Source organism: Raphanus sativus, chromosome 4, assembly GCF_000801105.2.
Source record: "Raphanus sativus cultivar WK10039 chromosome 4, ASM80110v3, whole genome shotgun sequence".
Taxonomy (NCBI): domain Eukaryota; kingdom Viridiplantae; phylum Streptophyta; class Magnoliopsida; order Brassicales; family Brassicaceae; genus Raphanus; species Raphanus sativus.
The window spans coordinates 39780587-39807219 of record NC_079514.1 but is presented as its reverse complement, the minus strand read 5'-3'; the positions used below and the strand labels follow the sequence as shown (position 1 = coordinate 39807219).

General features: G+C 31.6%; 4 protein-coding genes across 4 annotated transcripts; 1 reads left to right on the top strand and 3 right to left on the bottom strand.

Moving 5' to 3' along the window:
• Positions 1–5766: 5766 nt before the first annotated feature.
• Positions 5767–9276, bottom strand: LOC108851884 (probable 2-oxoglutarate-dependent dioxygenase SLC1). The gene is made up of 5 exons (XM_018625359.2): positions 9165–9276; positions 8776–9065; positions 8414–8661; positions 6683–7010; positions 5767–6242 (listed from the first exon to the last, which is right to left on the bottom strand). The coding sequence occupies exons 2-5, from the start codon at positions 9049–9051 to the stop codon at positions 5988–5990; spliced, it is 1107 nt and encodes a 368-aa protein (XP_018480861.1). The 5' UTR covers positions 9052–9065; positions 9165–9276; the 3' UTR covers positions 5767–5987.
• A 10163-nt stretch (positions 9277–19439) lies between these two features.
• LOC108850974 (F-box/kelch-repeat protein At3g13680-like) lies at positions 19440–20959 on the bottom strand. Its single transcript, XM_018624414.2, has one exon. It carries the CDS (start codon positions 20886–20888, stop codon positions 19749–19751), a length of 1140 nt encoding a protein of 379 aa, XP_018479916.2. The 5' UTR covers positions 20889–20959; the 3' UTR covers positions 19440–19748.
• Positions 20960–22031: 1072 nt separating this feature from the next.
• Positions 22032–23360, bottom strand: LOC108853341 (F-box/kelch-repeat protein At3g13680-like). Its single transcript, XM_057007341.1, has one exon. It carries the CDS (start codon positions 23309–23311, stop codon positions 22172–22174), a length of 1140 nt encoding a protein of 379 aa, XP_056863321.1. The 5' UTR covers positions 23312–23360; the 3' UTR covers positions 22032–22171.
• A 787-nt stretch (positions 23361–24147) lies between these two features.
• On the top strand, positions 24148–25670 carry LOC108826802 (late embryogenesis abundant protein ECP63). The gene is made up of 3 exons (XM_018600155.2): positions 24148–24958; positions 25054–25232; positions 25304–25670. Exons 1-3 carry the CDS (start codon positions 24197–24199, stop codon positions 25524–25526), a joined length of 1164 nt encoding a protein of 387 aa, XP_018455657.2. The 5' UTR covers positions 24148–24196; the 3' UTR covers positions 25527–25670.
• Positions 25671–26633: the final 963 nt, after the last annotated feature.

Below are 26633 nucleotides of genomic sequence, written 5' to 3'. Positions count from 1 at the left end.
TTGCCTCTCAAAAAGTGATCAGTACCAAATGCACAATTTAACCACCACACTTAAAATTTTCTATGAAGAGATCAGATTTACTTTAGGTTCCGAGGTCATTCTTCCTTACAGCTAGCTACAAACTTCTAACCTCTATTTTTCTCTGAATAAGCTAAGAGAAACAATTTTGACCAAAAAAAAAAAAAAAAAAAAGCTAAGAGAAACAACACAATTCATGATGTCAAGTGAACTGATTTTGATCTTCATTTCTTTTCTCTCTATCAATTCATGATGCCAAACCTTACACACTAGCACAATGCTTCACTTTTTCTTTACTGCTAGACAGACTCACTCTCCAAATGAGAGTTGGTATGAATTGCTAAAAAAATCTTTTTATAAAAAATAAGATGTATTGGAGTGGATCTATAAGTAGCCAATTTTATTCATTGGATGAGTATATTAAGTTTCATCCATAGCAATGGAAGATGAGTTTACTATGTAAATAAAGAAAAATATATGAGGATTCAAAATATAACAACTTGAAAATGCAAGCATGAACAGAGTCGTGTCCATGTGTTAAAAATGATAACCCGTGCCCAGAAAATTGCTTCAAATATCATAAACTGGCTACTATTTAAAAAATACATTTAATGATAATTATTTAGGGTTTAATATTTAGGAGCTGAAGTTGGATTTTTAAACCAATATATATTTTATAAATGATTCTTAAACATTTATAAATGATTTAGAATGACTAGATTAGTCGTTTTTCATCACAAATTTAAAGTATTTATAAAAATAATTCCTTTAAGGATAAATGTTAATAGTGATATCATATGGTAAAATTTAAATTCTTCCTTAATTTTGGGGCCCCTTCTCTTCCAATCAATTGATTTTAAAATACTTACATATCTACTTCTAGTAATAGTTTTCTGCAAATTTAATTGTCCTATCTTTTTCCAGTCCAAATTTTATATATAATTTTAGATTTTAAATATTCACTTATTTATATTTTTATGTATATGTTTTATTTTTCTTCTTATATTTATCATATAATCTTCTAGTTCATTTGGTATTGTAATGTTGAATAATTTTATAACTTTGCAATTACAGTTTTAATTTTTTTCTTATTAGCATAGGTGTGAAATTTTTGGGTCATAATTCTTTGAATATATGTAAACAATCTTAAATAAATAATTTTCATTAACTATTTTCATCCTTTTTTGTTTATTAAGTTGTCTTAACTCGCAATTAACTTCACAATCAGAAAACATTTTAAATTTCATTAGATCTCCAATTTTTAGAATTGCCTTAATCCCCATATAGTTTACGCACGGCACTTAACATGACTATACAATTAGATAAATATCAAACTGGAAGCATGTTGGTTACATCATAGATACATTGCTCTAAATTTGAAAGAAATTTGAAAAGAAAACTAGTTGAACAAGCATAAATTAGAAATTAACGAAGGAAAAATAAGCAAAATGTAAGTAAAATATAAGTAAACAAAAGTGATAACAATATTGTAAAACTACAATAACTGATAGTTAACCCAAATAAATAATCAAAACTGTAAGAGTATTAATTTTGAAACTATATGTCAAAATTTGGTATAACAATTTTCAAATTGTAAGTAGTATTGACGATTAGGTCCTTAGCAAAGAAGAGCACCTCATAGATTAGTGGATGTATTACAGCTCAGGATAGAACAACAGAAGATGAGAACACCTGATTTTCTTTTATAAAATGCAAGATATAAGGAACCGGTAAGGTGCGGTTGGGACGAGTCTGGAGAGCTTACGCTACTGTTGTCTTCTCCAACACATACATGTCTGCAGTAAAATCTGCAGATGGATGAAACGATATGGGAGATCCAAGCAACGACAAATAAGTGGAATACAAATCTCTTCTCAGATCAGACATAAGAAAATATTTCAAGTGATGTTCAAAATGTTTTTGTCTTCCAGGAAGGTCTATTTCGGAGAGGATAGATGCTTTGGAGATGGAGCAAACCACAAAGGCAGAGATTCATACAGTAAACAACTAACAGATTCTCAAGCTTCTCATTTCACCAGCGTATCATATATAGATGGTGATCAATGGCTCCATTAAACTAATGTACTCTACAACTTTTAGAATCCTGAGGTTTTGAGTGATTTGTACTAACTCCATCCCTATTGGTGTAGAAGATTCAAGCGCAGATTCTTTTCTATATACAAAGAGAATCAAGCACCAATATTGTTAGCGAGTAACTGAACAAGTCTACCCTCAGTGTGATCTTTTAAACCTCACAGCCACCGGGCATTGGCCTTTAAATGAAATTCTAGGAACATAAACACGAAGATAAACCTTCTCTCATTCTTTGTTGTCATGACCAGGTAACTATAATCTGAATGCTGTGGAAGTTGTGCATGAGAAGTTTCCAAGTTCGCCGTCTCTGTGTCTCTAGTAAGTCCCATGGAACAAATTATCACACTGCATATTATAAGAAACCAAATCAAGTATTAGTAAGAAAGACAGAGCAGGAAGCAAAACAGATAAGCAAGTCATAAATAGAAAACATAGAAGACCTCACAAGAAAGACCCAACCGGAAACTATATCACACATGTCTCTTCATCAGTGTGTATCAACTAAATAGGAAAAAATCCAAAAAAAGCAAGAAACTTGAGTACCAAGTCAATAAGCAAACCAAATATGAGTTTACGCGGGGATAGTAGAACTGGTCCAACTGGAATTATCCGCTTTGAATGAACTTTAAAAATGTTTAACTTGTTTCTTCCGGGACTATCCGAACTATCATGTGTTATCACTAGAATGACTCTTAGAATCTTACAGAAATAAGTTAATAAATCTATATATATTATAGTTTTTAATAAAATAACCATAAAATTAATTAGTGATCTATAGAAATATTTTTCTTTCTTTTCTAAAATAAAAGAAACAGAATTACCTACTATAACTTAAATATATATGATAATTAATGATTTTGAAAATAAAAATTTGATAACAATTTGTGTATCCTCTTCTTTTTGCTTAATTTATATTATAAAATAAATTAAACAATAAAATTTAGAATTTTTGTATATAATATATTTTAGATTTTAAAAACAAATAAAAATTAAAAAATTAAAGTGTTACATTGATTTTTTGTGCTCAATGGCTTAAATTCATAACAATATATAAATGATCATAAAATCATATGGTTATATAATTTCATTAATATAAGACTTCAAAATTTTAGTGATCAATGGCTTAAATTCATAATAATATATAAATGATCATAAAATCATATGGTTATCAAATTTCATTAATATATATATATATATATATATATATATATATTTAATCATTTAAATTAAACTGTATACCATTAAAATATATGTTATCCTATTTTGTATGCCTACAATGCATGTGTCGTTGAGGGATTCTTCCTATGTATCTGTTTAGACTGTTTTTTTTTTTTGAAGATATATCTGTTTAGACTGTTGACAGTGCAAACTCTCAGTAAAAGCAAAACAGAGTATTTCTATGTACTTCAGTACCAAGATTCTTATTAACAAAAGCTCTTATGCATTCTCATACTTATCAAAATATATATACATTTACATTGCAATTAGTAATTAAACAGCATTTCTGGAAAACTATGGTAAACTTTGTATGTTTAGGTAATCGTGAATGAGTAATTCTATAAATTCAAAAATGTATTTACTACGATGAATCCAACTGTTTCTTTCAGTTTCTTCTCATGTGGTCCACTTTTGTTCAAATACTCCATAAGGATTATAAAACAAAGAAATGAATGTGAATTATGCTACAATTCATGATGTCTAAACTCATTTTGTTTTCGGTTTATCATCCTCTCCATCAAAGGTTTACAAGAAAGATGTTTTGAGAATGGAAGTTCTTGTATAAGCTTAGAATCTTGTACCATGCTTCCATGCTTTTTAACGTTGACACAAATGGCTGTGGAAACTTCAACAGTATTCAGAGTGCTCTTGATGCAATCCCTGAATCAAGCCTTTCGACATCTTCGTCGATCCGAGAGTTTATTTTCATTGGTTTTTCTCCATCTATATAGTTAATTTTCCTACATTTGTCGCTTATGTTTCTACGTCAATAACCAATGATCAAACTTTAACAACACAAGCAATGTTCTTAGGACAACAATACATGATTTACGGAAAAATATGTCTCAAATAATGGAGGCCATCGTCGAAACTTAGAGACTTGTACAATGCTTCACTAAAAGAAATCTAGTTGAACAAATTTAACAAAAATGAAGAATTAATGAGGAAACAATAAGCAAATGTAAGTAAAACATAAGTAAGCAAAAGTGATAAAAATATTTTAAGACTATACCATAACTGATCATTTATTCTTAACCAAACAAATAATAAAAATTATAAGAGTGCTAATTATGGAACTATATGTCATTTTAGTTAAGAAATGAATTCAAGGCAATGATGCATTCAAACTATAAGAAGGTGTTATTGGTTTATGTATTTTAATATATTTGAAAGTTCAATTTAAAATGGAAAATCATGTTATAAAATAAATTTATGGAAAAATTATAAATAGAAGCATGTTGACTTTTAGAATATTCAATAAAAGCTTTAAAATTACAGTATTATTGATCTAATAATTTAAATAACTAATATATCATAATTATAATTTTAAAAGTATTGAATTACTCAGCAAAAGATGTTATAGTGAATTAAATCTGAATAATCTCAACAATACAGAAATCATAAATGTTCTATATAATGGTTTATGCAGATCTTAGGCAGAAAATCGTTTATAACTGAAACAATTTTCTTTAAACTTAATTTATGCAACTCTAGTCGATTTAAACAGTTCTAAACCAGTTAATATGGTTTAAATCAATATAAATTGACATAAACCCCTTAATTCAAGTAATAGTATTAGTTCAAATCCATAAATTTTACTAGTTTATTTTTGTATTTTTTAATTTTTTAAACCATCAAAACAAAATTTGTAATTAAACCTAATAACTAAATATCTAATATAAAAATAAATAAATAATTATTAATTACTAGGTCCTACCTAAACTTCTAATAATCCGCCTAGTTATTACTTCTCATTAAAATGCCTAACTACTATCTAGCGAGTTTTGAACTATGATAAAACTAAACTTAAAACTAAATTTTAGTAGATTTAAAATTTAGAATACTGATTAATCTTATTTTTCTATTGAGTAATATATTTAAATATGTACAAAATATTGATTTTAATATTTTTGTCTAAAATTAATTAAAAATAAATCTAAAGATTTTTACAATGTTTATCTTTAATATAATGATTTTAGATTATTAAAAATATTTTAAAAACTTTTCAAAATATCTAAAATGAATTATCCATGTTACTATAATCTAAATATTGTATACTAACTTTTAACTACAATATTTTTATTTTTTAAGAATATGGGAATGAAACTTTTACAAAGTAATATATTTTTGAAATATATTTTTGTCAGGATAGGTTAAATTTTGAAAATGCAAACCACATATAGTTTTACAGAAAATATTATTTGCAAAATTCAATATATTATAAATTCTAGAATATAGAGCACTTGTATTATTTACAGTATATGGAAAATTTTAATTATGAGATATAAATTTAAGAATGAAATGTTTTCTTATAATCTTACCATTTTAGATAGATTTTCATTATAAACATAAAAATATATATAAATATTAAAAATAATAAATAAATTTAATTTCTTTTTAATTAACTTGTTCAAAGTGTAGGTTAATATGAATTCCTTTTTTAATTTAAATTATCTTATTTATATCTTTAATTATGGTAATAACTATATACATAATATTTTAAAATGACAAAGCTAGACTTAGTAAAATTGAAAGCTACCCGTATATTGTTCTTCTTTTTTCTTTTTTCTTTTTTCTTTTTTTTCTCTTAACCATGTATGACGTAAATCTATAACATAATTTTGTTCACCAAAGAAGAAAATGATAATCTTTATCGTTCATTTTTTATGGTGAATCTTGCGTGATTCAAGAAAATTCTTCCACTTGGGTTCACGAGTAGATATATACTGAAGAAAAGTGGCAAAGTCAGTGTCCATGTACTGCGGTTGATTATATTCGTCAATGAGTTTTGGCGATGGCTTCACAACAGAAGTCAAAGGGAAGCTATGCAGTGATGCCACCGATATCCTAGGCTTTGTGGAATTCACCAATACCCTATGTAACACGCTTTTGTACCTCCCATTGCTAAATATCTACATATATAACGACAAATTGTTTAATTTTGATTATTCAGTCAAGCTTAGAATGATATGAAATTATTGTGATATGAAAAATAAAAATAAAAATATATTTAATGAAAAGCAGATTTTTAGATAGCACAAAAAATATTTATGGCAAAATAACACATAAATATAAAAATCTCCAAATTCACATTAATTAAAGAGTTAATGTTTCAATTATTCCAAACTCTAAATTTTTACATGATCCACCTCCTGAATCTTAGTCATTAGCAAACCCAAATATTAAATAAATATATAAATTTTTGATTACTGATATTTTATAAAAAAAAACTTTATTTCTTGAATAAGACTATGTTTTTAGTGGTAAAATATTTTTATTTAATGAGTTTAATTTCATAATTTGGTAAAGAAAATAGATAAGACAAGCTTTGTAAGAATAAGACAAGTCATACCTCGAGATGGTCGCCAACGTTGATGACAAAAGAGCCAGGGATGGGATCAATAGTGACCCATTCGTCACGGTACAGAATCTGAAGCCCTTCAACGTCGTCTTGAAGAAGAAGTGTCAAGAAGCCGTAATCGGAGTGAGGTGGCATCCCCAGCGTCAGCTCCGGCTCTGGGCACGGTGGATAACAGTTCACCACCACCATCTGACTACCTTCTTTCAACTCCTTCGCTGCCTCGTTGCCGTCACCGTCTATCTCAAGGCTCTCCATGATTGCTTTCACCATCATCTCGAACATGTCCTTCGTCTCTTTCGCGTAGGTAGCCGCCAAACTCCTGTTTTCATTTTTTAATGTTATAAATTAGTCATAAGTAATTATTTTTACAATATTATTTGCATAGATTTCAATTTATACTACACGTGATTTGTAACCCGTGACTGCTCTTATATGGTGGCGGTATACCTAGGATAAGTAAGTCGTAATATATTAGACCTTTTCTTTGTTATTTAGTAGTTTTTTATACCTAAGTAAAATCAGTTTTTTATTTTAAAATATTTTATTTGTATAAATTTTATAACCAAAACATAAGTAGATTGATTCAAAAATAAGAAAGAAACATCAACCTTGTTCCTTCAAAATCAAAAGAAAAAGTAAACACATCTATCGATAGAAATAAAACCAAATAAATGAAAGCATAAAGCGAAAACCAATTACTCATGAAATGAGAAATATTGTTCAATGAAAACAAAACCAAAATATAAAAACTTTAAACTTCAACCGCAATCTTCAACCATAAACTTCCATGTTATAAAACCTCCAGCCTTTATGTAATAGATAATAATTTAGATGTTTTTTTATATCTAAGTGTATTTTGGATACATATCAGGAATTGAAATCATGTTTGGTACAAGATTTTTTGGGATTTTGAATGTTTCGGGTTCTATCGGATATCCATTTAAATTCGGGTTCGGTTCGGATAATACCCATAACCCAAAATACCATAAAATAAGATCCATTCGGTATTTATGTCGGGTTCGGATCGGTTCGGATTTGTTTTGATCGGATCGGATTCGGTTCGGATTTTCGGGTTCGGTTAATTTGCCCAGCCCTAATTCCACCCATCAACTGTTTTACTAGCCGCCACTTACATATTTATTATAAAAATAAATCAAATAACACATCACCTGCCTGAACTTAGTTAATTGGGTGGTATTTCGTGACCAAAAAAATATTTTTTTAATATAAAAGCCTGCGACCAAAATATAAGAATTTGGATGTATATGCAGTTTCAAAGATTCTAAAATCGTGTCTAGATTAGTACTATTTTTTCTTTTTTTTTGAATTATACAGAGGTATCCTGGTCCTACAGAAGTGGTCCAGACTAGTCACGTGTTACCACATGTCGGTCCTCTGTCCCTGGCGATGCCGAAATGTTAATTCCCCAGTGGCCGGGATTCAAACTCAGGTGGCGGAACTCACAGCTGTGAACCCTTTACCAACTGAGCTAAAAAACCCGGTTTAATACTATTTTTTCACTTTTGACTAATTAACCAATTTTCAGATATATTTAAAATACTCATGTACTTAATATTGAACAACCTGTTTTTGAGTCTAACATTTGAAACACGCATGTGCTATATGTATTTTTGTGGAGTTTCTTGACTGAATTTCTAGTTTGAAATATAGATTTAGGGAAAAAAGCAGATATATGACGTTATAAAATTTGGGTAAGATCACCTGAAATCGGATGGAGAAGAAGGCCAATAAGGAAGATAATCAGGAAGAGGATGTGCAAAGAGCTTCAAGAAGTCTCTCCAACAAAAGACATTGTCTTTGTTCTGGTTGAAACTGGTACCGTACCGTACTGGAGCCGACATGTCTGACGACATGTACTTTGATCTCTCCTCGTACGGAAGCTCAAAGAATTTCTTACACACTTCTATCATGTTCTTGCTCACATCTCCCTCCATTCCATGATTTACCACCTGCATGCCCATGGCCATAGCTTACTTGCTTAGCAAGCGAGTATTATATATATATTTATATATATATATATATCAATTCATGTACTTAAGTACTTTAGGGTTTTGAGAACCAACCTGGAAGAATCCGTAGGTTTCACAGCCCTCGGCTATGGTTCGTAGGACATGAGGCCGGTTGGGTCCAAGGAGCTCAGCGAAATCTATGATGGGAAGCTTTAGGTTTTGCTTTGGTTTGATGAGCTTTTCGGATTTTGTAAATATGGGTCGGTCAGATTCAGGCCATATATATTTGGTTGGCACTTTGGTCAGACCATTGTCACAAAGATGTTTCACGCCTTTTTGGTATATCTTGTTCTTCTCTTCTACCACTGGAGCTATCATCGACGGCGACATTCTTCTCCGTTGCACTGCAAATGAGACATTGCCATGTATATCCGTCATGTAAGAAATCAATATATACAAAGAACTTTAAAAGAACGAAAACTCAAGAGATGTAGGCAATTTACCTGATGGATCTTGATGTTCTCTTTAAAAATATGCAGATATTAAATTCTAGGAATCGATGTTTCAGGACTTGGTAAGTTGTGGTGGGTTTTTCATGTTGGTGGGTGTAGGTATTTATATATACGTGTTTGATGAGACGTTGAAATGAATAGTCTAGAATTGATAGATTGATATTTTGACAAGTTAAACCAGCTTTGGTATTGTTCTGAGTCAAGTTCTTCGAGACTGACTTCTTCTTCCTAACTCGTCTCCTCACCAAAAACCGTTGACATATTATTAGTATCATTATTCTACAGTTTCTGGACGATAAGACCACGAGCGATTGTAGGGTCTAGCTCACAAGAATATGAAACATTTGAAAATGATAGAGAACAAATATTAATATTATTACAAAAGTCTACCTAGTTTGTGTATTTTGGAGTTGCCTCCTGAACTTTCATACAAAAAGAAAGAATTTGATATGTTTGTTTAAGAGAAAAATTATTGTATATAATGTTTGCTAAAAATGATGGACGTAGCGAGATCTTATATTAGCTTTGTCAAATGCGTAACAGCTATTCTAATGGGATATGATAATATAATACATGTAACTATACTTATTTACTCTAATTATATTAAGGCTCAAAATAAAATTATATTTAAAAATCATAACAATTTATCATAATTACTAAATGCCAAATGATAGTTTGATAATTGAGTATGTAGTGATGATTAAGATGATCTTCTAACAAAGTAAATTTAAAATACTTATCCTCGTTTTATTTTGGGCAGGAAAATAAATATAGAAGTACTATTTAAAATGATCCAAATTCAAAATTAACGCACATAATTTGGTACTCATATAAAGAGTACTACTAAAAGGATATATATTCAGTTTCATAGCAGGCATAATTATAGAATCTGTAGAAGGTATCATTATAGAGATGTTTCATAATATTATATCAATTAATCTCATGTTGTATTCTATACAAATACACATACTTTAAAATTTCAAAAATATACACGAAATATAAGCTTTAAAACTATTTAGATTTTTTTCTCAAAAAAAAACTATTTAGTTTTGACCGACAATTTTGACTACACTATTACTTCATAACTATCCATCTGTCTTTGTTAAGAAAATAGAAGAGGCTTGAGAATTCTGAAATTCTAACCTAACATAAATATTGCAAAACTTCATAGCATTTTACGGTAAAAGTCTAAAAGATCTAATATGGCGCGAAACTTCGTTGCTTGGGTCCCGTTGGGGATTGCGTCAACTCAATAGGACTTTATATATGTTGACTTTTGCAAATTTTGAAAATATAAAATTTTGCTTTAAAGTAAGTCTTTTGATTATATCTTACTATTTTTTTAAAGATATTACTTCTTATTCGATTTATCTTTTTGTGTGTTCGTCAGATGTATAGCAAGTCTGGACCAACCAGCAAATACGATCCCTCGGTTACACCTAAGGCATTGTCATAATGCACATGTTCTTTGTTCTTCGAATAGATATATAGAACATATGATATGATTAATTTTTTGTACAATAATAATAGATCATTCGAAGATTGTATACATAGTGGGCATGTATAAATTGATTTGTCAAAAGAAATGTATCTATATTGATTTCGCAAGAAGTTACCTATAAACATTTAAAACATGTCACTGGGAACAGGACCTAGCAATATTTACTAAATTTAAGTTGTAGGAATCTTTCTTAAACGTAAATTTCTTTTTGAACCTTAACTTAATTTTTTTTTTTGCGTTATGGATTCTAAGGTGTTTGTTTGTATCCGGTTTACTAGGTTATAGTTTTTCTGTCCAATTTTATTATTTTAATTATTTAACCAGTGCCTTTAGATGAATATTAATTAATATAATATTTTCTGAAAAAAATTATAACGTAGAAGTCAGCTTCCGAAACAGGACACGAATTGTGAGATGGTTTGGGCGGTATAAAAGAATTTAAATGTCTAAACAACGCTGGGCAATTGCTAGCGTCCAAGGGATTACGTGCACAAGACGGCCATAAAATACAGAATTAATGTAGCTAAATAATATATGTGTATTAAAGTTTATTTAAATAATGTTTCTATATTTCAAAATCTTTAATTTAAATGTTGTTCAGTTGTAAAATAGCTACATACTTACATATTTATCCATCTTAGATGATTTGTAAGATTGTGTTTTATTTATTTTATTGTTACTATTATATTTTATAAAATATTATTATGTACACTAATATTTTATAAAATATTATTATGTACACATTTTTATACATCTAAAAACTTATCTATGAGATTCCATGTAGGTGTCCGCATAATAAAACAATTGCAGTTATATTTATAGAACTAACTATTTATAAGACTCGTTTTGTGCTATTCTTAGATTTTCCAAAAATAGTACTGGAAAGGAAAACGCATGTTATAGTAAAAAAAACCGGTTGGACTTAAAAAAAGTAATAACTACGTATTGAAAGTCATATGTTAGTCCATATCCTAGTTTTAAAACTAGAGCTGTGGAAAACTTACCCATAATTAGAATCTCTTTCTTTTTTTTTGAATTATACCTAGATATCTTAACTTCTACAAAATTGATGAGTCCAAATTATCTACTAGTTAAAAAGCTTATATTTTCAGTTCACGTGTCGATTCCATATTTTCGATGTTATCAAATTGTCAATTTTCCAGAGATCAGGTCTCAAATCCTTATAATTTCACTGTATTTAATTTTATCCTCAAATTAATCACCACCAAAACCACACTCTGGTTTATAGTTAGAATTTCAGTAAGAAAAAGAAAAACTTACTTATAGTTTTTATAGCAATAATTATATATAATTTTATAAAACCGATCAAATGCCAAATCGGAATAGTTACAGGTGGTTTCGAGACACTGGAAAACAGCGACTCTTAAAGTTTCGATTTACAGACTAAAGATGAAAAATAACGATTCATAGGATTTCAATTTTCTGTATTTAACCTACTGAGTAACTCGTAGTTGAATACGTAAAAATGCTTACTAAATGTTCCTGTCAAGAAAAAAATGTTTTATAAGGAAATTATAATATATAAAAGTCTGATTCGATGAATCTTCCAAAATATATTAAGATTTAGTTTCATCCATGCATTCCAGTGGTTGATGATTTAGTACGTAGTTAAGATGAATACAGAAGTCAGCATGCAAAGAAAAATGAAAAGAAAAATTCATATGATCTTTTTGGCAGATTGTTCGAAGATTAAAATTTCCCTAGTAATGACAACGATATACTATATATTTCCTGTTTAACTATCAACATATAATATGTCTGACTTCAACGGATATTCTATTAAAGTCAAACAACATCTTGTACAAATTGGTTGGTTTTACGAAATCCATGTCACATCTGTCTATGAGCACGTAGCTAACTAGACTATTGGACGTAAGATAAAGCCATAGAAAAAAAAAAGATAAAGCCATAGAGTGCCCCTTGATGTTTACTTACTCTCTGTCATATATAAAATAAAAGTTCCGCAATATCTAGTATGAGACTCACATAAGTAATAATAGGAAAACGGAGTGTGAAACAAAATTCTCAAATCAAACATAAAAGTTTTATCATTCACGTGTGAAACAAGATTCTCTATAATCGTTAGTTGATTTCATTAAAATAAAAATAAAAATTTTAAAGAGTATTAAACATTTTCTGATTTTTTTGAAGTCTTTATAAATGGAGATGCAATTTTAGACATTTCTTCCCACGTGGAAATTTTAAGGCAATTTTTTTCCCTTTTTCGTAAAAGACTTAATTTTTTTGAAACTTTCCTAAAGACAAGGAAAGTGTATTAAATTATGTATGTAAGGTGTTTGGAAGTAGTTGTTGTTCAGAAAAGATCAATGGAAGTGATTTAATTTTCCACAAGGTTTAGATCATTTTGGATCTTATGAAAGTTACTAAAATTTTATTTAACTATTCCATCTAAAACTGAGAGATTTAAATTTATCTTTTTAGCTAAGAAACTGTACACAAACAATGTAAAATTAGTGAACGTCTTTTATTTGTAGGTGACGACATCCTCCTACTAATGCCGGGTAGTAATTGCATGTATTTAATTTGTTGAGTCCAACTGATCTATAGATTTGAAGTTGTTTAAATACATCATTACAAGGCAACTGATATATATATATGCAGATTAACAAATCATATGAATTTGATCGGATGGCAACTACATAAAATAAATGTGGAGTCTAGAGAAATTAGGAAGTTTAATTTATTACAATTTCAAATTATTAAAGTTTAGAAGACAGTAAAACTTGCGGAAAAGCAAGGAGCTGAAGGACGACCGGGCCTCGAAGTCAAATACAAAATCCAATATATTAATAGAATTGAAAAATAAAGTATATGCATGCATTTCGTCTTTTCCTCTCCATTCGTTGCATTGGCATTGTATGACACGTCAGGCTCTTTATTTATATAGATTACCAGTCCTTCGCATTAAATGTCAGCTTTTCACACAGAATAAAATCAGATCACGAAAAAGGGAGTAAACATTCAGATTTTTGTTTTTGGCATGTTTTACTCGTAGGGGTGGGCTGCGGGAGTTTGGATACTCGTTCGGGTTCAGATTGGTTATTTCGGATTTTTAGGTATTTCAGTATAGGAGTATAATATCCGTTCGGGTATTTTTCAATTTTGGATCGAATTTGGATACTTTTAGTTCGGGTTCGGTTATTTCGGATAGGGTTCGAATATTTAGATTTTGAAAGAAAAAATTTAAAATTTTCATTTTAAAGTTTTTGTGTTTAAAAATTTAGTTTCCGATTAACTGACTTTTTATTTCTTAAATAGATTAAATTATTAATAGATTTGGAAGTAAATTTCAAAAATAAATAGACATTCATTTGGATATTATTTTAAGAATTTGGATGTAACTTTTGTTAATAATGAAACAAAAAGCTTGATATTCATTTTAAGTAATATCAAATAATTTTTCTCCGTAGTTATATGTATATTATATAATCTTAAAGTATTTGTGACATCAATATAAATATTTTAAATAAAATGAGAGATGAAAACTAAAAATATAAAGGTAAGTATATATATATATATATATATGTTCGGTTATCTTCAGATATCCATTCGGGTTCGGGTATTATCCATTCGGGTTCGGATATTCAATCTCTCCTAAATCAATACTCATTCGGGTATTTTGTTACTTCGGTTTGGATTTCGGTTCGGGTTTTTTGGATCGGGTTCAGATGCCACTTCGGATATCGGATAAAGTACCCACCTCTATTTACTCGTATTGTTCTTTATTCTAATATTTTTGACTAAGTTTATTCTAATATTAAACTAGAACTTTGTTTGATCCGGGCACTTGTATGATATTTATTTTAATGAAATATATATTTAACTTTTTTGCAACACAAAAATATAATGATTGCACGAACATATATTTATATGAATATTTATTCAATTTGTAATATATAACATTTGTAATAGATCGACGATTTTTAATTGTATGTAATTTATCAAATTTTCATATTACTGTTAGATACAAAACCAATAAAAATAATATGTTACATAGCATATTTCTCAACTAATATTTTTAGTAATAGTTATTATTTTTAATTTATTTATTTATGAATTAAAACATCAATTATAATGTTTATGTATATTAATAAATTTATGTTTCCAAAATTAAATGAATCTTTGTTTTAGTGAGATATATGTTTATTTTTGAGAAAATATTAAATGAAAATTAATTTGTTTTATTCTTACTAACATATATTTAAAAATAACTCTATATGTTTTATTAGAAACATCTAAAGTTTATATTTGTATGTAACACTAAATAATATATACATGAAGATATAATATTTAAAGTTTGTAGTCATATTTAAACAATTTTTTTAGGTTTGTTGTAAAATTTGGTTAGAGAATAATCTGGTTAAAAATAATCATGAGTTTGGTATGTTTGGTTAGCGAGGAATCTAACAAAATAAATGATTTGTAATAAATAAATTAAGTTTGATAAGTCTATATTTATGTGCATGGGGTAGAAATGTTATAGTAAAGTAGTTATATGAAGTTAAAAACTAAGCGACACTAAATGTAATACATTTTATTATTTTAATCTTAATTTATTATTTTCACATAAACTATGCTTTTGAATAATGTGTCTGGCTATATATTTTTTACCGATTGAAACCAAAATATTTTTTTAGTAAAACAGATCAAACAAAAGTTTAACATATGCAAAATCCAATTATTTTGATTTTTATAATTAGCACAAAATTGATATTGATTAACTAATAAATAAAATCTGTATTATTATTATTATGGTAATATAATTAATGATGTATTATTGATATGGTAATATAATCAATGAAGGTGTTAAATTAAACGAAGAATGAAGAATGACAATTAATATAACAATTTGTTAAAAGAAATTCAATTTCTATTTTATACTTAATTTTAAATAGTATAGATTTTCTAAAAAAAATTTTCATATTAAAATGTATTGGAAAAAAATAATAACATATTTAGGATAATGACTAGTTTACCCGCTATAATCTGCAAATACAGTTTTTGCGGTTGATATTGATTATTCACATTTTGTAACAATTATAGAGAACGGTATAAATCATTTTAAACTGCTCTAAACATGTTAATTCAAAAGCTTGTTCCAACTAGCATTTGTGGTTATAGACGATCAGAAAGATAATTAAAAAAAAACAATTTTTTAAAAAAATTGATTTAATAGAAATAATAAAATGTATATATTATATTTTAACTATATTATAAAACTTTAAACAAAAATATTTTTTATAATTTTACAAATTAATAGTATAATTTTATATTTATTATATTATTATAATTTTAATACTGTTATAAAATGTAAATATTGTTAATTTATTATTTAATAACTGGTGCATTTGGTAATTAATCAGTTATAACTATCTCATAAATGTAATAATTTCTAACCGTTATACCGTTGTATAAATCTCTTAAAATACTTAAAACCGCAGTCACCTACATTGATTGGTAAACGCCTATAACCGCATCCGTAACTTTTGGGATTAAACCACACCCTTAAGAATTGACATCTATTTAGCGAATAGCTAATTAAAATAAATGTTTAAAATAATTGAAAATTACAAAAAAGTCAATACAGTTTCATAGTTATAAATTGACTATTATTTCTTTAATCAATTAAGCGTTCAATAAGATATATATATATATATATATATATATATATATATATATATATAAGGTGATACTTATCAACGATAAATTGGGATGTAAAAAAAAATCAACGATAAATTGGTCTATGATTTAGCATAAGGAATTGGAATAGTAGTTCGATTCTCATTGGTAAAAATTCTTTACACCATATCATTAAAACAATAGAATTTGGTCCTAATTCCTCTAGATTAACAAAAAATATATTACGTTAATTTTGACTTCAGTAATTATAAAGTTGTAACAAAAGTGGTAGAAGTTGTAAAAAAAGTTGTAACAAAAGTGAGAGCTATATTTTTAACATTTAGACCAGAAAAAAGCGGTAGCTATCTCCATTCTCCCCCATCGTGAGAAGATTATGAGACATCGACACCTGTATTAGTTGAATTAAATTAATGCACATTGTGACTTAGCATCCTTCAATTTTAGAATAAAATAATTCATGGACCTTTCCAAGCCCTGTCTAACAACAAAAGTTTAAATCGTGTATTTTAAAATTATCACTAGATTTTGACCCGCGCTTTTGAAGCGCGGAATATTTTACGATGAAAAATTTCACTAATAATTTAACAAATATTTTGGTAATTTTTAAAGAGTGTATTTAAAATATTTTTGCATTTAGATCAGTATTTTTAAATTCAACACGATTGTGATTATACCGGTTAATCCGGAGATCTGACAATTCAATTTATGTTTTTAAAATATTCATATTAAAAATCACTAAAACCCGAGACTAACCGATTGAACTGATGGATGACCAATATATAATCTAATTGGATTTAAATTGTAATAGTTTCATAATTTGTAATCTTATAATCGAAATTTTAAAGTTCACTATTTTGCAATTTATGAAATTATGACATTCCTACAAAATTTTAAAGAGAAAATGATAGATATAAAATAATTAAGATTAATTATTGTATTATTTGGAAACATTGATAGTAGTATAAAAAATATATTGTTTGGAAGTATTGATAGTAGTATAAAGAAATAAGTATATTGTTTGGAAACATTGATAATAGTATAAAGAAATAAGTATATTGTTTGGAAACATGAATAGTATTATAAAGAAAGAAACATTAGTGATTTAATGTATGTTTAACTATAAAGTATAAATGTGTATTTAATTTAAAAACTTACAAAATAAATGTTAGGTTCAACAGAATGTTTCTGTTTTAATAAGATAGATTAGAAGTCAAATAATATAAAACGGACAAGAGTTAATGACATTTAGCTGACGAACCGTTGCATCCGTAACGTTACTCAAACAATATTATAAAAGTGACAGGATGCGAAACTAACAAATTTCATGTTTGAGACTTTGCTTTCAACTATTTATGCTGGTGCCATCTTAGATAAATGATATTTAGCTGTCAATTTGATAATTGAACGTAAATATACTAAAAGTTCCTTAAACTACACACTGAAAAGTTGCAATTAACTAAATGGATTTCATTCCACTTGATCGATTATTGTTGTACTAAAGTAATTACTTAATAATGTATATCTAAACTAACGAAAGCCAGGGTCGTTAATTGTGTCACCATCACTACCATTACAACAAAACGATACTTAATTTGAAATTGTTTGTAAATTATGTCTGAAATGAAATTAATTATCTTTCTAAATTAGAAAACTAAAAGTTTAACAGAAACCAATATATTTAGGATTGTTAGATGACAAATGTTAACTTTGATCATAAAAAAAAAATCGTTTCATGGAAAAAATTCGTTGTGCAAAAATCACAATAATAGCATGCAATGGTTTCATTGAGTTTGACATGGGCTAGGTTAACAATCCAATACATGAACAAATATGTGTATTATACGGTAAGTTCTTTTTGGGTTTAAGACTATTATTTTGTCCCAAATGATTATTGATACGATCATGATATATGCTTTTATATATTTGATTTTATAATTAAAAGACTGAGTATGAAATTTGATATTGTTCGAATGTGGGATCGGGCTAATTAAACTTAAACGAGACTTAGTCATGTAAAACTACTACGCGGTGTTTAAATAAAAACAAAAAACAAAAAGTTACGCGGTGCTAATGGTCCTAATCGTAGCTAAACCGGCGTGCTGTTTCGGAAAATCAAAGAGTTGACCGTTGAAGCAGACAAGGTCTCCTGATTCATGGAGTGGTGTTTTAAAGATCTGGCCATGTCCGTAAGCGGAAATAGTGTACTTGAGTTGAGATGTACTTTGTGGACCCTTCGTGCTCTTCTTTCTCTGGTCAACTCCTCCTGTTCACTAAGAAATTGTTTTTTATTAAGAAGCTCAACGTAGCCTCTCTGGCTTTTGATTATTTTATTTTGTTGGATATTCTCTGTATGAGTTTATGTTAAGAAGTATTGACTTGTGGAAGGTTGAAGTACATTCTATAGGTATTCACGAATCTCCATGTCCCAAATCCTCTGTGCGTAAATACAGTTTATAACTAGAAGAAGTAAGGCTACTCGAGGGTCTTGCTTGTTTTGTTAGAAAAATGTTGCATCTAACCTATAGACTAGCGTGCAAAAGAGTTAAAAGATATAGTTGATATCTAAATACTTGATCCAATTCACTGATGATTGCATCTGCACTACAGGAAGCTCTTTTTTTTTTTTTTTTTTATATCAAGAGGTTCCAGAGTCCGTAATCTTCACATGCTCAATACCATATGTAATATTAGTTTCGTCTCAAATGTTACTCGGCAATCTTTCAACTTCTGGATTTTGTCTAAGATGTTTTCTGGTTGAGTTAACGACACTTGCTAAAAAGAGTTCCCATCAGCGAAATATCTTAACCGACAAAACAAACATGGAAAATCTCATTTGAAACTCTAGCTCAAAAAAAAACATAAACAAACAAGCCAGTGGAAATGATTATAAAGTGAAGTGAACCGGGCTTCACTTCGTAGTCTGGTAGTAAAAATCTCACAGTTGTGAGTTCGGCTACCTAAGTTTGAGTACCGACTACTGGTGAATTAACATAGGGTCTTCCTCGATGACTTTGGCGGGTTCTATGGAACATCTGGATATAAGGGTCATAAAAAAAAAGAGTGTAGTAGGCTGGTTCGTTTATAGCATCTCCAAATATTTCTCCAGAACGTGAAATCTCATTAATATATATGTATCATGAAATCTCTAACAAGCTATTTCATCAAAAGCGTTAACACGTGAACCTATGGCCTAACTAAACGAGAGGGTTCTAAGAAAAGCTATTTCAGTAAATTTAAAACAGCTGGCTAAAGCTTGATGGGGAGGGCAAACCACAAATGAATAATTGCTAGAGTCATCAAAACATTAAAAAGCCAATGATAGAAAAAGTAAAACACAAATGAATGAAATTGTCCTAAAGAAGATGATGCAAAATATACATGTTAATGAGTAATCACATTCTTTCCATTAGCACGTTTGGTTGGTTGGTTTGCAGTTGCACTAAGCTTGGAAGATATGAAGCGCACACCAGTGGCTCACAATATCTTATACGAGGATAAAAATCATTCTCGAGATAGGGAGCTTCTCGGATTCTCACAGATTTGAAGTATCCATCTTGTCCGATGACGTGAGCAGTTTGGTAACAACATGAATCTAGAACGAAAAACACAGCAAGTTTCTTCTCCTCGTCAGTGAAAAAGCTACCGGAATAAGGTCGCAAACAATAGTTAGTGACGAGTTTAAAAAACTTTGTCCAAGACACAACATCAGGACCAATCTTATCCGTCACAATAATCTCGACCGTCCCACGTGACACCCGGTGTTGATAAGACACGGCGAGCTGCTCCTCTCTAAAAACAGATAGAGACGTGAATAAGCCTCCTCGTTCATACTGAAACGGTAGTGGCAGAAGCGGTCCAAACCTCTCTGTTGTTAAATCAAAACAAAGGACTCTTCGTCTCTCTGTCCATTCTTCACTTGTGTTCTTATGTGCAGTAAAATAAGCGTTTCCTTTTAAAGAGACGCTGCGTACATCAGACAATATCTCCCACTGGGGAGCGACATCATCAAGAACCTTCCAAGAACTCGAGCTAAACTCGTAGAGTTCGAACCCGAAAACGAGTCTATCTGCAACTAGATCAATCTCGAATATCCTCAGGATCTTGTGGTTAAGGTTGTTGCTGTCGTGTCCGATAGCAAACCTGTCATCGCGTTGGAAACTGTGTCTGGGTTCGATCCACCTCGTTTGCCCTAAATAAGGATTCCATACCAAGAGCCTAGAGCAGTCCTTAAGGACGCATAGCAACAAGCCATTACACTGAAACACCTTAGATATCTCGATTTGATCGAGTACTTTTACTTTTTTTATAGATGGACGGTCTTTGCTGACGTCGAAGTTCGCTAAACAAATCCTCGAGTCCATCATCATGAACCGCTTCTTTGCTTCTGCTGCTTTACCAAAAAGGATCCGATTTTTACATAAAACGTTCCACTTTCTGCATGTAGACCGCACTGATCTCAGTGATGTCATCTGCACCCTAGAAAGTATCTCATCTACTATCAAATCTTCTGGAAGATCGAAAATTGTTTTCATTATTTCAAGCTTCGATTAGGGTTTCTTTCTCTGGCTCTGCTCTGCCTTGTTGATAAAGTCAGCTTGGTCACCGTTTTTTCTCTTAATGGGCCTATAAATATTTGATGTTGTTTGAACGTGGAATCTTGCTAATTAAACGAGACTTAGTCATGTAAAACTACGCGGTGTTATAATCAAAAAACCAAAAACAAAAACAAAATTACGCGGTGTTAATGTTCCTAATCGTAGCTAAACCGGCATGCTGTTTCAAAAAGTCAAAGAGTTGACCATTGAAATCCGACAAGGTCTCCTGATTCATGGAGTAGTGTTTTAATTTTTAAAGATCTGGCCATGTCCGTATGAGGAAATAGTGTACTTGAGATTTACTCTTTGAACCCTTCGGGCTCTTCTTTATATGGTCAACTCCTCCTCTTCACTGAGACATTGTAATTTTTTACTAAGTTTTTTTTTCTGTAAGAAGCTCAGAGTAGTAGCCTCTCTGGCTTTTGATTATTTTATTTTGTTGGATATTCTCTGTATGAGTTTATGTTAAGAAGTATTGACCTGTGGAAGGTTGAAGTATACTCTATAGGCATCCACGGATCTCTATGTCTAAATCCTCTTGTGCGTAAAAACAGTTTATTACTAGAGAAAATAAGGTTAGTGGAGGAGGGTCTTACTTTTTTTTTGTTGTTTTGTAAAACATGTTGCATCTAACCTAGAGACTAGAGAGCAGAAGAGCTAAAAGACATAGTTGATATATAAATACTTGATCCAATTCTCAGATGATTGCTAAAGGGATTCTCCCATCAATGAATTATCTTAGCGGACGATTATGCAAACATGGGAAAGCTGATTGTATCATTCGTAACACTCTAGCTCAAAAAACATAAGCAAACAAGTGGAAAGATTATAAAGAGTGTAGTAGGCTGGTTCGTTTATAGCATCTCCCAATATTTCTTCAGAACATGAATGTTTCTTAGTTATATGTAGCAGGAGTTTCTAAAAACCTATTTCAGTAAAACTGAAATAGCTTGATTGGGGGGACAAGTGACGACAACAGAAGCTCCCAGCCTATAAATATGAAACCATAACTGAGAGGCACAACGAGCACAGTAATCTCCATGTAGCCATGGTGAGTTTCACTGAGAAGATGTACAAGGCTTGACATAAAGATTTTATTACATATCACAAGGGACATGTAAACAATTCGAAAAGAGTCCAAAACATTCAAAAGACAATGAGAAAAAGAAAAAAAAAAGCAAAACACAAATGAATAATTGTCCTAAAGAAGATGTAAATAATTAATGTATAATCACATTCTTTCCATTAGTACGGTTGGTTGCCTTGATTTGTAGTAAGCTTGGAAGATATGAAGAGCACACCAGTGGGGCACAATAATTCAAAATATCAACATTCAGAGCTTCTCCGATTCTCACAGATTTGAAGTATCCATCTTGTCCAATGACGTGAGCAGTTTGGTAGAAACATGCCTTGCCCAGTTCTAGACTGAAAACCACAGCGACTTTCTTTTCCTCGTCAATGAAAAGGCTACGGGAGAAAGGGTTAACCCAAGAGCCAATGAGCAGCTTCAAAAACTTTGTCCACGACACAACATCAGGACTAATCTTGTCTGTAACACTAATCTCGACTGTGTTATCTAACTGTTGATACAACACAGCGAGCTGGTCTTCTCTAACACAAGACAGACAGATGGAAAATCTTCCATGTTCAGGCTGAGACGGTAGAGGCCGAAGCGGTCCGAACCTCTCTGTTGTGAAATCAAAACAGACGAAGAAACCTCCAAAACTTTTTATCGTATTCCCCTCCGTTATGATCTTTTGAGCAGTAAAATAAGTGTTTCCTTTTAAAGAGACGCTGCGTACATTAGACAATATCTCCCAGTGGGTATTGACGACATCAAGAAACTTCCAAGAACCCGAGCTAAGACAGTAAATTTCGAACCCTAAAACATGCCTACTTGTAACTGGATGAATCTCATCGAATATCCTCAGGATCTTGTGGTTAAGGTTGCTGTCGTATCCGAGAGAAAAGCTGTCTCTGAATTGGAAACTGTGTCTGGGTTCGATCCACCTCGTTTGCCCTGAGTAAGGATTCCATACCACGAGCCTAGAGCTATCCTTAAGAACGCATAGCAACAAGCCATCACAGTGGAACACATTAGAGATCTGGATTTGATCAAGTATGCTTTCTTGTCTTATAGACGGGTTGCCGCCTTTGCTGAGATCGAAGTTCATCAAACAAATCCTCCACGAGTCCATCATCAAGAAGTGCTTCTTTGGTTTACCAAAAAAGATCCGATTTTTACATAAAGTGTTCCAAGTTTTGCAGGTATATCTCACTGATCTCAGAGATGTCATCGGCAGCCTAGAGATTATCTCATCCTCTACCAAATCCACTGGAAGGTCGCAAATTGTCATCATTGTTCCAAAGTCCAATTAGGGTTATCTTTCTCTGGCTCTTCTCTGCCTTGGTGATAAAGTGAGCTTGGCCACCGTTTTTTTCCTAATGGGCTTTGATGTCCAAAAAATTAAATTAGATTTAATACGTTTTAGAGATGCCCTCGATCATGTCTATATGTATTTAGTTGTAACGATGTCTTTTTGTAACGATGTTTTTATGCAATAATGCTATATCATATGTTAACCATGCACAAGAGAGCTTGTAACAGCTCAAGCGAAGCTCAATGAGCTTGACAATCAAAGAGAAAGATCCTCAAATTCTACTTTTCGTCCTCTCTTATTTCATAGAGACTTAAAATGTGAAACATTAGTTTCTCTTACAAACGTGGTTAGTTCAACTAGAAAAATATCATATGCGAAACCCATAGATCATAGCGTGTGGCCTTTATTCTCTGTAAACTCTTGGTTCGTTTTTACTTTCATGTTCAACATATAGGCTATACATCAACAATCAGTTAGTTGTAAATTCCTCGCGCAGCTCGACCGACCATCAATACTTGCTTATGTCTTAAGTCAGGACCATGAAACACTGAAGATCCATGCATGAAAGGTCCACGTGCCATGGTACATCCCAAGAGGATAAACGGTCTATACGTGTCACACCAAAAGGCTACTTGGAAGGCAAGAAGAAAAGAAGTTTAAAGAAGCAAATAACGTGGCAGCTCTTGCGTCTGCCTATCTACCACGTGGAGTTTCTACATAAACAGAGCATTTACTATAATAAGCAACAAAAACACCTCAACTAATAACACCAGTCAAAAATATTCAAAGAAATCCACAAATCACTTGAAACTTTCACAAATCCGTAACACGGTTTTACTAGTTCTTAAGTAGAGAAGCGAAGCAATGGCGTCGGAGAAACAACGAAAGACGGAGAGAGCCGAGGTGGCGGCTAGGCTCGCAGCTGAAGACTTGCACGACATAAACAAACACCGTGACGATGACGTCACGTTGTATAAGGTAACGGAGAGAACAGTCGAGCATCCACCGGAGCAGGAGAGGCCAGGGGTGATAGGATCGGTGTTCAGGGCTGTGCAAGGAACGTACGAGCACGCGAGAGATGCTGTCGTCGGAAAAAGCCACGATGCGGCGGTGGCGACCAGCGAAGGAGCTAAGATGGCTTCAGAGAAAGCTGCTGGAGCCAAAGATGCAACCCTTGAGAAGGCCAAAGAGACAGCGGATTACACGGCTGAGAAGGCGAGAGAGGCTAAAGATAAGACGGCGGAGAAGGCAAAGGAGACGGCGAACTATACAGCGGATAAGGCGGTGAAAGCCAAGGATGTGACGGCAGAGAAGGCAAAGGAGACGGCGAACTATACGGCTGATAAGGCCAAAGAGGCGAAGGACAAGACTGCTCAGAAGGTGGGTGAGTATAAGGATTACACGGTGGATAAGGCTATTGAAGCAAAAGATAAGACTGCGGAGAAGGCAGGAGAGTATAAGGACTACACGGTGGAGAAGGCGGCTGAAGGGAAAGATGCTGGAGCGAGTAAGCTTGGAGAGTTGAAGGATAGTGCTATTGATACGGCGAAGAGAGCTATGGGTTTCTTGTCTGGAAAGACTGAAGAAACCAAACAAAAAGCTCTGGAGACCAAAGACTGTGCTAAGGTAATTTTTTGGGAACTATGTAAATACGAGACTATACATGATATGAAATGTTTTTGACGTGTATATATACGTGTATTTTGGTTGATAATATATAGGAGAAAATGGAGGAAGCTGGAGAAGAAACGAGACGTAAGATGGAGGAGATGAGATTGGAAGGTAAAGAACTCAAAGACCAAGCTGGAGAGAAAGCACGTGAGGCACCTCAAAAGACAAGAGAGAGTACTGATTCTGCAGCTGAAAAAGCCCGCGAGACTAAAGATTCTGCTGCCATTAGGTAAAACAAAAGGAAGTAAAATTTATTTACTGAAGGATGAATTTGACGTTATATAAATGATATGGATATAGGGGTAATGAAGCGAAGGGGACAATATTTGGTGCACTAGGGAATGTGACGGAGGCGATAAAGAGCAAGCTGACAATGCCATCGGACATTGTGGAGGAGACACGTGCGGCACGTGAACATGGAGGAACGGGGAGGACGGTGGTTGAAGTGAAAGTCGAAGATATAAAGCCTGGTACCGACGTTGGAAGGATGGATGAGGGTCGGAAAGACAAGGGAAAGCTCTAAAGCTCGTCGATCGGATGGATCTGTGTGCTAAGCAGACTAGCAGTTGACGTTTTCTGATTTTTCTCTCTTTGTTGTTTGTTGTTGTTGTTTTCTTGTTTTGGAAGGGAGAAATCTTTATATTTATGCAACTTATTTTAAGACTAATTTTAATGTGTCACTTGGCTATGGAAGCTAATCTTTATTTTGAATCTTAGAGGACTGATCATCAACTGGAGTAGCATTTACGATGGACTCAAAGCGCTATCTTCATCTGTCTCTGTACTGATTCATAATTTTTACATTCCTGATGATTCATAAGGCGTTTTTCTTCGCTAACTCAGAAGTGCAAGAGGTACTTCCACAAAAGTTTGAAGCCATCTAAGATTTTACGTGGATTGCAATATACCGAAAGCAACACAAAAAGGTCAAAACTTTCATGCTTAGTCCCTTGTTCTACTGGACAGTGATACTAATTTTTGTTGTTTTTTTCTCATCTTTTAGTCTCTTTCAGGACGCTGTACATGAAGCTGTGAAGAAGAGAAAACGTGCAACCAAGAGGATTTTGATGTTTCTAGTGATATTAAGGAGAGAATCAAGAAGACCAAGGACGAGAGAAGAAGACAAAGAAGTCAGAGTTTGCTTCGAAGCACAGACGTCTCAAGTGAAGGGAAATTTCCCCAAGTGTTGCACCCAAGGCTGCTAAAATGGGTGGTGGTGGTGGCAGACGTAGAATATAGGGTTATAGATCCTTTTGCTTTATGTTTTATCTTCGTTATATCTGATACTACAGAGTAAAATAAGAACTTAACTACAGTACATTGTTGATCTAGTTTTATGATCAGTTCATGGCTTGTAGTGTTCTTAAATGGCAATGTATTTGAACCGAGGGCATTTTATTGTAAATAACGTAAACCAATACCAAAAAAAAACATGGTCTGACTTTGGTTTATACCTGCAATTCTGTACAAGTCTTGAGTTGGAGTCAAACTGATATTGTCTGGCTGCAAGCTTTTTAACCAGTTATGCTTCTTCTTGCTCGAACATTCTCACTTATCAATCATTGTTTTCAGTTGTATAGGCTGTAAAAAGGGTGAAAGGATCTCAAGGTAAATGTCAATAATTGTGTAC